At 39.5% G+C, this 16,564-nt stretch overlaps 1 protein-coding gene and 2 pseudogenes across 1 annotated transcript; all 3 read right to left on the bottom strand.

The window, feature by feature from the left end:
* Window positions 1-1,775: 1,775 nt before the first annotated feature.
* On the bottom strand, window positions 1,776-2,705 carry LOC113783249 (GDSL esterase/lipase At5g03980-like). The gene has a single exon (XM_027329334.1). It carries the CDS (start codon window positions 2,703-2,705, stop codon window positions 1,776-1,778), a length of 930 nt encoding a protein of 309 aa, XP_027185135.1.
* Window positions 2,706-5,383: 2,678 nt separating this feature from the next.
* Window positions 5,384-6,441, bottom strand: LOC113783246 (annotated as a pseudogene).
* A 1,639-nt stretch (window positions 6,442-8,080) lies between these two features.
* On the bottom strand, window positions 8,081-9,133 carry LOC113783245 (annotated as a pseudogene).
* Between the last annotated feature and the right edge of the window lie 7,431 nt (window positions 9,134-16,564).

The raw sequence follows: 16,564 nt of genomic DNA, 5'->3' as shown, positions 1-16,564 counted from the left end.
ATATTTGAAAGTTCTTCCTATAAGTCTTCATCTTTCATTGTCAACCCAACTTAGTCAAAGACGTTTTTAAGTAGATCGAAGGTACCTGAAAAGATAATCGTAGTTTGCGCAAGGAAAATAGGGAAGTTATTCCGGATTATTTTTTGGTCAGACGTCAATAATACACACATAGATCTATTCCTACTCCTACATTATGGAGAAGGGGACAAATCCAACTAGATTATAGATAGCGTCATTCGGGAGTTCACATCCACTTTTTTAATCCATTAATTTTAGTTTGGATTTTTTTTAGCGGGTGTCTAATGACACACGTTAACTCATTTAAATTTCATCCAACCTAATTTATATATACACATACTAACAATTATTATTTTTTCTTGTATTTATATAATTTTTTTAAGGAAAAAATCATCCAAAACATCCTTTACATTTTGTAAAATGAATTTTTTTGTCCTTCACTTTTAAAATAGTAACTTTACATCCCTCACAAAATTAACTCGATAAACTTTGGTCCCAATCTAAGTTTTCGACCACTTTTTATTATGAATCCATTACGTGACCCATACATGTTATTTTTTTAGAGACAAAAGATTAGATCTCATTTGTAATTAAATAAATGATCCGATTTATATTTATTTTTGCCCCTCAAAAAGTAGAATATGACTCGAATCATATTCATTTTTCTTAAAAAAGTAGGATTTAACCTAATTCATATTCATTTTTTCTATTAAAAGAGTGAGATTTGACTTTTTTGTACATAAAAATTATTGCACGTGAATCATATGGTGAATTCATGCTAAAAAGTCATCGAAAACTTAGGTTGAAACCAAATTTTGCGAGTGTAATCCGAAAATCAATGTAATCTGAAATTATAGGCTGCAAATCAATGTAATCTGCCGTCATAAGGTCAGGGGTGCATGTATACAAGAATAGTTGAAGTCAGTATCTTATCCAAGAAGTGCAAATTCCTCAATCAAGTTTTCTATTTGACAATTTGAATCATCCTACGGCCGAAAGAAACAACTAAATGCTCTGTAAGACAGAAAACAGTATGAAAAATAACTTTCCTTGATATGCAAAAAGCTTACCACCAAGAAATTCCATTTACTGTCACATATTCTATGTCATGTGAAATAGACACACTTAAGCATGATGGATCATTCGGACAATGATTATTAGCCTGTTTTAAGAACAAATAACTACTCAATCAGACAAATTTCAGAGTTGTAGTTTTCCAATTCAAATAGCTTTGGATACACTTGTTTCTGTCGCAAAAATTCTTTGGTTCATGTACTGCATCCTACTATTGTTCATGGAACTAGCACTTATTCGCTGTCAGAACTGTACGTTGGCCATTCTTGGGTATTGTCGCCAAGTTCTTTCCACTATGTTGTGCTATGCATAAATATTTTCTTGCATATGGAAAAATCCACACTCCATAAAAGTACTGCATATCTAGCATAAATTTATGATTACATGAATATATAAACCAAGTTGCTATTTTCTTTGTATTAGATAACAATCATATGTGATATTATTTGAAAAGCAATTGATGAAACAAACAAATTTACAGGAAACAATTGAAATTAGAGCTTTCTATGCATTAATCTTCTTAGATAATGTCTCTTATTTACACAAGAATTTGTACCAGTCCATGTCATCAACAATTGATACCTAATAAATTATTAGGCCTAGAATTCACCTCTATTAAGACTAAGCAAGCACACGTACAATAGAAAATTGTCTCCAACTTTATCCATATATCTATCAAGTATCTACCACACGTACTGCATCTTTGACAACATGTCGCTGATCAGAAACTCAGACATATGGCGATAAGCTTTCTGTGTCATATGAATTCCATCCCAATGTATGTACTTTTCAGGCTCCCGACAAACTGGAACTCCAGGTGTTCCGCACATCCTCTGACCATCATAGTTGTAAATCCCTCCAATCCCACAACATGATTTTAATAAAGATCCTCGGTCGAATCCAAGAAACGGAGCACGAGCAAGAACTGATTCCAGAGCCCCGTAGTAATTAGCGTAGACAACAACCACGTTTGGATTATCCCTTTTCAACTTTTGCCCCAAAGAATGAAGAGCCCTTCGAAGATAGTAGTCGTGGTACCTTGAAAACTCATTTACCTCTCTCAGGCGTCCCATCTGATCGTATGCTTCTGGATCAGGATTCGCAAAACTAGTCAAATAAATTGGGATGCAACCAATAGGAAAATTTCCTGGAACCACAACACGAGCAGCCTCGAGTCTAACAACTTCTTTTACCCCTTTGATTATCGCACTTACGACGTGAGGAACATAAGTCCTGACCTCTTGTATTGATTTTCCATTGAAGAAAGCATGGTTATAATCATTACTCCCGATTTCTCCCATCATTATTAAGGATCTTTGAAGTCTAGGTGCACAATCTGATGGGGAACGGCAGATGGATTTGAGATGATCTTTAAACCATTGCATCTGAGCACTGAGAGGAGTATTGGAGATAGGAACTAGAATATTTCGAGCCTGGAAAAACGAGGTGTCGAGAGCTGTGCTCCCCGCTACAGCGAAGTCTACTCCTTGATTGAATACTCCAGTTCTTTTCAAGTAGGGATCCATGAGAGGAAGATTAAGAGCTCTGGAGATGAAGTCGATCATGAGAAAGCCGTTTGAGCATCGACCAGTGGGTCTATGGAAGGAAGTCATTCCATATGGCAAGCGAGATGAGGGAGATACTGAAGCTAAGCCACCCTTGAGGATGATGTTTCCCGTATCTGAGATTGAATCGCCGAACTGGTAGATATGTTAGAAGGGACAAACGGTTTCTTGAGCCATGAAAGTTGTATGACTGACTATGAGGAAGCAGACTAGAATGAAGAGGCAAGGCTTCAAAGTAGAATACATAGTTGCTTGTCTAGCTATTGAAGATATCGAAAAGTTTTGAGCAAACAAAGTATGAAGAAATCAGCGAGGATAATAAACTTATATAGAATGAGTTGAGAGGAGTTACATAGAGGAATAGGATTTCTCCCGACCCTAAAGTGAAGAGGAGTTGTAGTTTTGAGGATACTACACATATAAGGAATCAATATAAGCAACAAAATCCTAGTGGGGATAGGACTGTGGGAACGAGATTTGGCAGTTTCAGTTTGTGTGCACAAATTTTACGAAAGGGATTTCTTTTTTTTTTCCACTTTCCTTTTTTTTTAAATCTTTCTTATCTCTCCTTACTTTTCAACCTATATCTGATATTGTTTCCAACCAATTAAAGATTAGCCTAATTGCAGTTAGAAATGTATGATTTTATTAAGAACTATAAGTATGACATCACAGCTACACCAAAAAATCTGAAGCATACTATCTCATTATAAGCTAAACTATACTAGTGGCAATAGCAGAAGTTTGATCTTTTATAGTGCTACAAGAACATCTCGATTATTGCATCAATTCTCTAATCCTGCTCGTCATAATAATAAAACTCATACATTAGTTTTCTACAATAATTTTTATACCTTGTTTGGAGAAGTTGGGAGTGATGAATATGTTGGGGAAAAAATGAATGTATAAATGTGGTAAAGGAAGAAGAAAATTTTGATTTAGTAAGAGAAGAAAAAGAGTAAATTTTTCTTGAAGATTTTATTTTCTCTGGCTCTTTGCATGGTGATGGAAAAATTGATTTAATTGATGTGGATTTTAATGGAATTGAAATATTTCTTGAAGAAAGAAACTCAAACAATGCTACAACTTGGATTCTTGAGCTGGATAATATTTTTGATAGTTGTGATAGTGGATTTTTGCAATCAGTTGATGCTATAATTTTAACAGGCCAAAAAAAAAAGTGACCTTTTGGGTTATTTGAAATAAATGGAAGATTTTGGTGGTGAAAATTTTGGCAATAATGAAAATTATGATTTTGCATTTTCGGGCACTTAGTGATTCTCATAAGAGTAATTGTGTTGACTTATAATAGTGGATGAGTTAATATAAATAAGTTCAATGATCGAGAAGAGTTAGGAACCAAATTCTATGCAAAGTATCAAGCGAAGGCTAATTTTAAGTTTGGAGTTAGATATGATCTATACTACAACAAAATTTTCAATGGCAACCATTGCTTGAGAAGGTGTTAGACTTCGATAGAAAGTTTGGTTCAAGAGAATCACTATTGACAAAATAAACCAAGTTATGAAGATTCCTAATTAATTTTTAGTTGTTTTATCATATTCAAGTTTTTAGTAGTTTTCTTGCTTAGCAACTAATATTTTATTAGGTAATTACTTGTGTGATTGTCTCTTATTTAACAAGTCTTGTAGATTATGAATAAGAGTTATAGATAGAGGACTATTTTACATAAAAGAGAATCTGTAGAACTTATTAGATGTCATTGTGGTAAGAATTTCTTCTTGGTTCGAGGTATTAACAATAATTTGAGTTGTTCATTCTTTTCTTCTCTTTTACATATTTTGTGTGATGATTTAGTTCCAATCAATTCTATAACCTTACATGTTATATTAATTGAACTAATTAATTTGAGTTCTACTTCTACATGACAGTTTGTCTGGTGTGAACTATGCAAAAACCTTTTCTCTGTTTACCCACTGATCGAACCAGGATTTCGATTTCGAGAGGCAACGAATAAAATAGCCAATTCTCACCACCTATAGTTTAGTTTGTTTTTGAAATAAAATTATTATTACATTAATAATTTTGAATTTATCTTTTTGTGTTTTTCATGGAATATATAAATCATTTGTACTTGTTGGTGAAATTTTTTTTTTGCTTAAAAAACTAGAAAAAGAGTAGGTAAAAAATTTTAGTGTTGTTTTTGTCCCCACTAAGAATTTTTTCTGACTCCGCCCCTGCCAATTAGGCCAATGTCTGTTAATGAGTTGGCATGTACAAAGTGAGTTGCAAGTATCATCAACTACCTAGCACTAATTGGCTAGACAAAAAATATATCTCAGCTCTTACTGAGCTAGAATTCAATATTACACCTTTTTTTTTTTAAGTAAAACCATACCTCAAGTTCAGAACTTTGAAATCACCAATTGTGTTTCAATAGTATTATAAATCTAGTAATCATTCTCAACAATATCGATATCGATCTTCCTTTTGTATTTAATTCTTTGTATTAGATAACAATCATATGTGACATTATTTGAAAATCAATTGATAAACAAACAAATTTACAGGAAGCAATTGAAATTAGAGCATTCTAAGCATTAATCTTCTTGGATAATGTCTCTAATTTGCACAAGAATTTGTACCAGTCCATGTCATCAACAATTGATACCTAACAAATTATTAGGCCTAGAATTCACCTCTATTAAGACTAAACAAGCACACGTGCAATAGAAAATTGTCTCCAACTTTACCCATATATCTATCTAGTATCTACCACACGCACTGCATATTTGACAAACTGGAACTCCAGGTGTTCCGCACATCCTCCGACCATCGTAGTTGTAAATCCCTCCAATCCCACAACATGATTTTAAGAAAGATCCTCGGTCGAATCCAAGAAACGGAGCACGAGCAAGAACTGATTCCAGAGCCCCGTAGTAATCAGCATAGACAACAACCACGTTTGGATTATCCCTTTTCAACTTTTGCCTCAAAGAATGAAGAGCCCTTTGAAGATAGTAGTTGTGGTACCTTGCAAACTCATTTACCTCTCTCACGCATCCCATCTGATCGTATGATTCTGGATCAGGATTCGCAAAACTAGTCAAATAAATTGGGATGCAACCAATAGGGAAATTCCTGGAACCACAACACGAGCAGCCCCGAGTCTAACAACTTCTCTTACCCCATTAATTATCGCACTTACAACGTGAGGAACATAAGTCCTGACCTCTTGTATTGATTTTCTATTGAAGAAAGCATGGTTATAATCATTACCCCCGATTTCTCCCATCATTATTAAGGATCTTTGAAGTCTAGGTACACAATCTGATGGGGAACGGCAGACGGATTTGAGATGATCTTTAAACCATTGCATCTGAGCACTGAGAGGAGTATTGGAGATAGGAACTGGAATATTTCGAGCCTGGAAAAACGAGGTGTCGAGAGCTGTGCTCCCCGCTACAGCGAAGTCTACTCCTTGATTGAATACTCCAGTTCTTTTCAAGTAGGGATCCAGGAGAGGAAGATTAAGAGCTCTGGAGATGAAGTCGATCATGAGAAGGCCGTTTGAGCATCGACCAGTGGGTCTATGGAAGGAAGTCATTCCATATGGCAAGCGAGATGAGGGAGATACTGAAGCTAAGCCACCCATGAGGATGATGTTTCCCGTATCTGAGATTGAATCGCCGAACTGGTAGATATGTTGGAAGGGACAAACGGTTTCTTGAGCCATGAAAGCTGTAGGACTGACTATGAGGATGCAGACTAGAATGAAGAGGCAAGGCTTCAAAGTAGAACACATAGTTGCTTGTCTAGCCATTGAAGATATCGAAAAGTTTTGAGCAAACAAAGTATAAAGAAATCAGCGAGGATAATAAACTTATATAGAATGGGTTGAGATGAGTTAAATAGAGGAATAGGATTTCTCCCGATCCTAAAGTGAAGAGGAGTTGTAGTTTTGAAGATACTACACATGTAAGGAATTAATATATGCAACAAAATCCTAGTTGGGAAAGGACTGTGGGAACGATATTTGGCAGTTTCAGTTTATGTGCACAAATTCTTCGAAAGGGATTTCTTTTTTTTTTTTAGCGTACTTTTCTCTCCTTACTTTTTAACCTATATCTGATGTTGTTTCCAAACAACAAAATATTCAATAGCAACTATTGTTTGAGAAGGTGTTAAACCTTATAGGAAGTTTGGATCAAGAGAATAGCTATTGACAAAATAAACCAAATTATGAAGATTCCTAATTAATTTTTAGTTGTTTTATCAGATTCAAGTTTTTAGTAGTTTTCTTATTTAGCAACTAATATTTTATTAGGTAATTACTTGTGTGATTGTCTCTTATTTAACAAGTCTAGTAGATTATGAATAAGAGTTTTAGATTGAGGACTATTTTTCACAAAAGAAAATCTGTAGAACTTATTAGACGTCATTGTGGTAAGAATTTCTTCTTGGTTCGAGGTATTAACAATAATTTGATTTTTTTAATTATTTTCTTCTCTTCTACATATTTTGTGTGATTATTTAGTTCCAATCAATTCTATAACCTTACATGTTATATTAATTGAACTAGTTAATTTGAGTTCTACTTCTACATGACAGTTTGTCTGGTGTGAACTATGCAAAAACCTTTTCTCGATTTACCCACTGATCGAACCAGGATTTCGATTTCGAGAGACAATGAATAAAATAGCCAATTCTCACCACCTATAGTTTAGTTTATTTTTGAAATAAAATTATTATTACATTAATAATTTTGAATTTATCTTTTTATGTTTTTCATGGAATATATAAATCATTTGTACTTGTTGGTGAATTTTTTTTTTGCTTAAAAAACTAGAAAAAGAGTAGCTAAAAAATTTTAGTGTTGTTTTTGCCTCCACTATGAATTTTTTCTGGTTCCGCCCCTGCCCATTATGCAAATGTCTGTCAATGAGTTGGCATGTACAAAGTGAGTTGCAATTATCATCAACTATCTAGCACTAATTGGCTAGACAAAAAATATATCTCAACTCTTATTGAGTTAGAAATTCAATATTAAACCTTTTTTTTTAAGTAAAACCATACCTCAAGTACGGAACTTTGAAATCACCAATTATGTTTCAATAGTATTATAAATCTACTAATCATTTTTAACAATATCTATATCGATCTTCCTTTTGTATTTAATTCTTCGTATTACATAACAATCATATGTGATATTATTTGAAAATCAATTGATAAACAAACAAATTTACAGGAAGCAATTGAAATTAGAGCATTCTAATCATTAATCTTCTTGAATAATGTCTCTTATTTGCACAAGAATTTGTACCAGTCCATGTCATCAACAATTGATACCTAACAAATTATTAGGCCTAAAATTCACCTCTATTAAGACTAAACAAGCACACGTGCAATAGAAAATTGTCTCCAACTTTATCCATATATCTATCTAGTCTCTACCACACGTACTACATCTTTGACAACATGTCACTGATCAGAAACTCAGACATATGGCGATAAGTTTTCTTTTTTTGTGTCATATGAATTCCATCCCAATATATGTACTTATCAGGCTCCCGACAAACTGGAACTCCAGGTGTTCCGCACATCCTCCGACCATCGTAGTTGTAAATCCCTCCAATCCCACAACATGATTTTAATAAAGATCCTCAGTCGAATCCAAGAAACGGAGCACGAGCAAGAACTGATTCCAGAGCCCCGTAGTAATCAGCATAGACAACAACCACGTTTGGATTATCCCTTTTCAACTTTTGCCTCAAAGAATGAAGAGCCCTTTGAAGATAGTAGTTGTGGTACCTTGGAAACTCATTTACCTCTCTCACGCATCCCATCTGATCGTATGATTCTGGATCAGGATTCGCAAAACTAGTCAAATAAATTGGGATGCAACCAATAGAGAAATTTCCTGGAACCACAACACGAGCAGCCCCGAGTCTAACAACTTCTCTTACCCCATTAATTATCGCACTTACAACGTGAGGAACATAAGTCCTGACCTCTTGTATTGATTTTCTATTGAAGAAAGCATGGTTATAATCATTACCCCCGATTTCTCCCATCATTATTAAGGATCTTTGAAGTCTAGGTGCACAATCTGATGGGGAACGGCAGACGAATTTGAGATGATCTTTAAACCATTGCATCTGAGCACTGAGAGGAGTATTGGAGATAGGAACTGGAATATTTCGAGCCTGGAAAAACGAGGTGTCGAGAGCTGTGCTCCCCGCTACAGCGAAGTCTACTCCTTGATTGAATACTCCAGTTCTTTTCAAGTAGGGATCCAGGAGAGGAAGATTAAGAGCTCTGGAGATGAAGTCGATCATGAGAAGGCCGTTTGAGCATCGACCAGTAGGTCTATGGAAGGAAGTCATTCCATATGGCAAGCGAGATGAGGGAGATACTGAAGCTAAGCCACCCATGAGGATGATGTTTCCCGTATCTGAGATTGAATCGCCGAACTGGTAGATATGTTGGAAGGGACAAACGGTTTCTTGAGCCATGAAAGCTGTAGGACTGACTATGAGGAAGCAGACTAGAATAAAGAGGCAAGGCCGGCAGCCGGCAGCATCTCTTATCCAAATTCAGCCAGCGACACTGTACAAGGGCGAGGCTGCAGTCGTCTTCTCTAGAGCGAATGCGGACAAGCTTGCGGCATCGTTTCGCTGGGCATTGGTTGGGAAATTCTCACATGGGCGACCTGCTTTGGAGGAGATTCAAAAATTTTTTGCTGCATTAAATCTGAGAGACCATGTCTCTATCGGTTTGATGGATTACAGGCATGTGTTGCTTAAGTGTTCAGCAGAGGCAGACTTCAACAGGATTTGGACGAAGGGGGTTTGGCACCTGGGAAAATTTCCGATGCGTGTTTTTCGTTGGACCAGGGAGTTCCATGTGCATAAGGAATCGTCGCTGGCTCCGGTGTGGGTGTCTCTACCGGCTCTACCAATCCATTATTTTGACAAACATTCCCTGTTCTCTATATTGTCTCCTGTTGGCAGACCATTATTTCTGGACTCGGCAACGGCCGCTGGCACACGTCCTAGTGTGGCCAGGGTGTGCGTCGAAGTTGATGTGGCAAGGCCAGTCGTTTCGCGAGTGTGGGTCGCGGTGGAAGGGGAGACCGGTTTCTGGCAACGGGTTGTGACGGAAGACTTGCCGTCGTATCTTGTTGGCGGTTGGGTCATTCAGATGGGGAGTGCAAGAAGGCTTCACCTGAGATTTTGTTTCGGAACCAAGTGTATCAGTACAAAAGGTCGCAACGTGAATCACGCGTCGAGGGGCGCATTGGTCAGATGGTTGTTCCTGTGCGCAACCCAGCTGCTACGGGGGACAAGAACAAGGAGCCATTGGAGGATGCCTCAGATACCGGGGACAAGGCACAGGAGGTTGCAGGGGAGGGTTCTAAGCCGTTAACGGGTTTGGAGGAATCAGTTGATCCTGAAGCTGTGGGTAAGCTCCTTGTTGGGTCGGATGTGCGCTCAATGACAGTAGGCCCAAGTAATGCTGCTGGGGATGTGCTTGAGGCTGATCCCAGTCGGCTCATTGGGGCTACATTTGCGGCTGTGCGCGAAGGCGTCACGACAGAGCCTGACCTCAGTCATTCCGCTGGTGTTGCGCGACCCTTGGGTGGGGAGACCGGAACTTTGGGGCCTGCTGAACCTGGGAATCAGATTGCAGATGAAGTAGTAGAGCAAAGGGTAGGCGATGGACAGCAGAATATTCACAGTACTGCGTTGGAGAGTTTGTTTGTTGACTTGCTGGGGAGGAGGATGGTGATCGACGAGTCCACGGGGAGTCTGACGCTGAGATATCAAGTATTGCATGTAACTTATCTCCAAGGAGGCTTGACCAACGTGCAAGAACAGGGCTACAGCCGTCGGTGGCTGCTTTGAACATTGATCAACCTGTGGTGGAGGAGCCCGAATTCAAACAAGCGAGAGGGAAAAACGTGCGTGCTCGCGTTCCATCTGATCGACAGTTACGGTCGGCGACATCTTCCCACAACTCTTTCCAGATTTTTTCTCATGATTAATGGTATCTTTTGGAATATTAGAGGGGTGACTAAAGCTCCTAATTTAAGAAGATTGATAAAATTAGTTAAGGTGCATCATGCTAAGTTTGTCGTGATTTGTGAGCCAAAGTTATCTGTGTCAAAAATAGACTCCATTCGGTTACGTTTATCGTTTGATGTGGTGTGTGCCAATCTATCAGGTGATATTTGGGTGTTCTATAGTAGTCCTTTTGTGTGTTCAATTGTTGGTAATTCGGACCAGCATATCTCTCTTTCTGTTCACTATCCGTTGTTGCCTGGGTCACTCATCATGTCGTTTGTCCATGCAAAGTGCTCAATAGAGGAACGTAGGGAATTATGGTGCAATTTATTGGCTGATAGGCCGAGCTCTTTGCCGTGGTGTATTGGGGGTGACTTGAACGTTATTATGGCGCCTCATGAAAAAGGAGGTGGCCGTCCGTTTGCGGTGGATGAGGGAGTGGAACTGTTGTCCTTCATGGAGGCGGCTGGGGTTTTTGATATTGGTTTTTCGGGATCTAATTTCACATGGTGTAATAACCGAAGAGATAGAGCTAGAGTTGCGAAGCGGTTGGACAGGTTCTTAGTCAATGGGGCATGCTCAGAACTCTCCGCAGCTATATCTGTAACCCACCTGGCACGTCATCCCTCGGACCATGCACCATTGAAGATTTCGTTTGTTACACGGTTAGACAACAAGCCACGGCCTTTCCGTTTCTTGAACGTCTGGACCACTAAATCAGAGCTCTTAGAGGTGATTCGGCAAGCCTGGGGCCAAGAGGTTAGCGGGCCTCCCTTACGAGTTCTGTGCTCCAAACTACTGGTGACAAGAAAGGCTATTCAAGTCTGGAATAAGCAAAGCTTCAGGGATATTTTCGATGCTGTTCGCAAGGCGGAGGTCGCGGTACAGCAGGCAGAGGAGGCTACGGATCAAGTTGATTCGGAGGAGGGGCAACTTGCGCTTAGGAAGGCTCAGGCGGAGCTGCGCTCTGCTCTATCTACTGAAGAGCAATTCAGGAGTCAAAAGGCTCGGGTAAGATGGCTTCACCACGGTGATCGCAACTCAAGGTATTTTCATGCTGTAGTGAGGCAGCGACGGGTTCAAGGAATGTTCCATCGTATTAAGACGTCCGCCGGTACTTGGGTGGATACGGATGCTGATATAGCACGGGAGGCAATAACTTATTTTTCTACCCTCTTCTCCGGCCCCTCGATGGCTGGTTCTGATATGCTACACCTCATTCCCCCCACACTGTCCGGGGAGGATAATAGGATGCTGGAGGCGGTTCCCTCCATAGAGGAGGTCCATCGGGTGGTGGTGTCAATGGATGGGGATAGTGCAGCTGGCCCGGATGGGTTCACTGGTAAGTTTTTCACCTTTGCATGGGAGGTGATCGGCCAGGATGTCTATAACGCGGTAGTCAGTTTTTTCTGTGGGGCAGAGTTGCCTCGGTTCGTCACCTCTACCTCAATTGTGCTGATTCCTAAGACTTCAAATCCTCGGGACTTCTCTCAGTTCAGGCCAATCAGCTTGTGCAACTTTTTTAACAAGCTTCTATCCAAAATTTTGGCTGATAGAGTGGCAGGTGTCTTGCCACGGATTATATCCCCCCAGCAGACAGGTTTTGTGAAAGGTCGGAATATAACAGAGAATTATTTGCTGGCTCAGGAAATCGTGTCGGGTATTGGCAAGAAATCTAGAGGCGGTAACGTTCTCTTGAAATTAGACATGTCAAAGGCTTATGATCGAGTGTCATGGGGCCATATTATAGGCGTGCTGCGGAAGTTTGGCTTCGGGGAGCAATTTATCGATCTGGTATTGCGGCTCTTGTCTAACGTCTGGTTCTCTGTCATTATCAACGGGTCCTCGCATGGCTTCTTTAAATCTACGAGAGGGCTCCGACAGGGGGATCCTCTGTCGCTGACATTATTTATTATAGGGGCCGAGGTTATGTCGAGAGGCTTGAATAGTCTCACGGCAAAACTAGGATTCATGGGGTTCACAGTCCCATCAGGGTGCCCCCCAATTTCTCATTTGGCATTCGCAGATGACGTGCTTATATTTGCGAATAGGTCCTCCTCCTCTCTGAAGGACATTATGCATGTGCTGGAGAGGTACCAACGATGCTCTGGCCAATTGATAAATGCTCAAAAGAGTTGCTACTTGGTTCATCCAGCGCTATTACCAGCTCGAAGAAGAGTGATTGAACGGGTCACTGCATTTACTTGGCAGTCATTCCCTATACGCTATTTAGGGTTTCCGCTCTACTTTGGGAGATGCAAATCAGCTTATTTTGGGGATGTGTGCCAGACCATTTTAGGGAGAATCTTGTCATGGAAGTGAAAATTGCTCTCGTCTGCAGGGAGGATAACTTTAATTAAGCATGTGCTATCCTCGATGCCCGTGCATCTGCTGTCGGCTGCGGTGATCCCGGGGGCAGTTTTTACGACTATAGAGAAGGCCTGCACGGCCTTCCTTTGGAGGTCCTCATCTGAAGACTCGAAGTTTCATTGGATACGGTGGTCGCAACTGTGTTTCCCGGTTGAGGAAGGGGGCGTGGGCTTTCGGAGGCTTAGGGACGTCTATACAGCTTTCTCCTGCAAGCTTTGGTGGGTGTTCAGAGCAGGCTCGTCGCTGTGGGCGGCTTTCATGCACGCAAAGTATTGCAGAGGGATCCATCCCTGTCAAGCAGAAGCAAGGGTAACAGATTCGGCAATCTGGAGACGGATGTTGAACGTGAGTCGCCAAGTGGAACTCTCTATGGTCTGGATAGTCCATGACGGGTCGTGCCATTTCTGGTATGACAATTGGTTGGGTAGTGGTGCACTTTTCTTAAGAGTTCCGATTGTTCCAAGCTTGTCATTTCGTACTCTCATTATCAATGGGCACTGGGATATGAGCCTTTTATCTCACACCTTTCCAAGAGAGATTGTCTCCTCAATATTACGCCACCCGGTTCCTGATGGGGTATGTGCAGATGAAGTTGTTTGGTCCCCCTCGCCCTCTGGATCCTTCACTTTGGCATCAGCTTTTCGGGATGTTCGGCAGGCTCGTAACTCGTCAATGGTGTTGGCTAAGGTTTGGCACCCTCGAATCCCTGTGAAAGTGTCTTTTTTTATGTTGCGTTTGTTATTGGGAAGACTACCGTTCCCTGATACGCTGCGTTCTTTTGGCTTCCACTTGCCTTCAAAGTGTTTGTGTTGCCAAGAGGCGTCTGAGGAATCAATTGAACATGTATTTTCCAGTGGTCAAATAGCGTTGCAGGTTTGGAATTATTTTGGGGGCCTATGTGGATTGAGCTGCCAAGTGTTTCCTTTGCATAGTTGGGTGGTGGTTGCGGGTCCAAGATTCTGCGATACGACGGTTCATCTGTCTTGTGCTTCCGAGTATTATCTGTTGGCACATTTGGAAGGCGAGGAATAAAGCAATATTTGAGGGAATCCAGATGAGATCAGATGCCATCTGTCAGGCCGTCTTCTTAGAAATTAAATCCATTGTGGAGATCCAATTCACACAATCAGCTGGAGTGCGAACTTTTTGTCAGCTATATGATTGGTCGGGTTTGTCTGTGGATGTGTACGGCTTCAAACTTGTTCATTGGGAGGCAAAGGAGGTCGGGAGGTTTGTACTCAATACGGATGGCTGCTCTAAGGGTAACCCAGGAGTGGGTGGAGGTGGTGGGGTCCTTCGGGATTCAACTGGGTTACCCCTGTTTGCTTTCTCTGCCTTTTTTGGGGACACTACATGTTTGCATGCGGAGGCTGGAACCCTTCTAATGGGTCTTCAAATGTGTGCTCAAAGGGGCTTTGATAATATATGTGTGCAATCGGATTCATTGGTCTTGGTTGGAATTCTTCACCGGCGCATTCAGTGTCCATGGCATATCCGACGAGAAGTGAAGCAGATCAGGCACTTAGTTGAGGATCCTGTTCGATTTTCGCATTGCTACAGGGAAGCTAACAAAGTCGCTGATGTGTTGGCCAATGTGGGGATAACTCATCCTGAGCAGCAGGTCAAGGTCTATGACTGCTTTCGTATGCTTCCGCGGCGGGCTAAAGGGGAAGTCCGGCTGGATAGGATAGGAATGCCTTCGGTTAGGAAAGTTAGGCGTATGTAAAAGGGACTTTTAGATTATGTCGTTGCAATAAAATAAAAAAGTAAGATTAAAAAAAGTATGAAGAAATCAGCGAGGATAAGGAACTTATATAGAATGAGTTCAGAGGAGTTACATAGAGGAATAGGATTTCTCCCGACCCCTAAAATGAAGAGAAGTTGTAGTTTTGAGAATACTGCACATGTAAGGAATGAATATAAGCAACAAAATTCTAGTGGGGATAGGACTGTGGAAACGAGATTTGGCAGTTTCAGTTTATGTGCACAAATTCTACGAAAGGGATTTCTTATTTTTTTGTTTAGCGTTCTTTTCTCTCCTTACTTTTTAACCTATATCTGATGTTGTTTCCAACCAACAAAATCTTCAATAGCAACTATTGCTTGAGAAGGTGTTAAACCTTAATAAGAAGTTTGGATCAAGAGAATCACTATTGACAAAATAAACCAAGTTATGAAGATTCCTAATTAATTTTTAGTTATTTTATCAAATTCAAGTTTTTAGTAGTTTTCTTGTTTAGCAACTAATATTTTACTAGGTAATTACTTGTGTGATTGTCTCTTATTTAACCAGTCTAGTAGATTATGAATAAGAGTTATAGATAGAGGACTATTTTTCACAAAAGAGAATCTGTAGAACTTATTAGACGTCATTGTGGTAAGAATTTCTTCTTGGTTCGAGGTATTAACAATAATTTGAGTTGTTTATTATTTTCTTCTCTTCTACATATTTTGTGTGATTATTTAGTTCCAATCAATTCTATAACCTTACATGTTATATTAATTGAACTAGTTAATTTGAGTTCTACTTCTACATGACAGTTTGTCTGGTGTGAACTATGCAAAAACCTTTTCTCGGTTACCCACTGATCGAACCAGGATTTCGATTTCGAAAGGCAACGAATAAAATAGCCAATTCTCACCACCTATTGATAAGAGTATATTTTACGTATTTTTAGTGTGCTTTATTAATTAGTTTTGGTGTGTTTTATTTAGTTTTATAAATAATTAACTAAGATTCTAGTGAAAATATGCATTTTGTGGTTAAAGTGTGAAAATTGCATTTCTATTGATTTTTATGGTAAAAACTTCATATTTTGTAGGTTTAATGATTCAATCATCAAATGAAGTGCATTGAGAAAATATTTGGATGATTGAAGATGGATTAAAATGGTGAAAATAAAATATGAAGTGTAAAAGGAAAAATGCAATTTGAATCAAGAAAAAGTCAGCTTTGATAATTCAGACACATTTTCATATTTTGACTATATCTGGAGCTACACAGATCGGATCAAGGTTATCTTGATACCATTTTGAAGCTAAGAGATATATCTACATTTGGTGTGAAGACATCAAAGTCCAATTCGGCTGTTTTCCTGGTCAAAATGTCAAAATACAGAAGTAAAAGTCTGCTGCTGAGAGCTGAAAACGCGGAATTGACCAGTCAGTGGTATTTTTATCATATCTCGGTCTAGAAAGCTCCAAATTGGATGATTCTTGAGGCATTGGACAGCTATTTCAATGGACTACAACTTCTATGTTTTGTACAAGAGCTAATTCAGCCGTCATCATAGAGAAAATAGCAGTTGAAGTAGCCAGATTCTGGTCAAAAATAGCTGCTGGTACAACCTGTTTTCTCCTTCAACAATTTACAGCTATGGATGAACGTATGACAACCAATTAGCAGCTGTAAAAGGGATGTTTCAAGCCTCATTTCTTGATTGCATTCATCTATATATAGCCATGGACTTACAGGATTCAAAATAACTTGGGAGAAGGCTAGAGAAACTC

Source organism: Coffea eugenioides, chromosome 9 (genome assembly GCF_003713205.1).
Source record: "Coffea eugenioides isolate CCC68of chromosome 9, Ceug_1.0, whole genome shotgun sequence".
Classification (NCBI taxonomy): Eukaryota; Viridiplantae; Streptophyta; class Magnoliopsida; order Gentianales; family Rubiaceae; genus Coffea; species Coffea eugenioides.
The sequence above is the reverse complement of the archived record's forward strand: the minus strand, read 5'-3'. Positions and strand labels throughout refer to the sequence as shown.

What these genes read in the sequence shown, in the direction of transcription:
- LOC113783249 (XM_027329334.1), bottom strand. Translation starts at nt 2,705, where the DNA reads ATGACTTCCTTCCATAGACCCACTGGTCGATGCTCAAACGGCTTTCTC.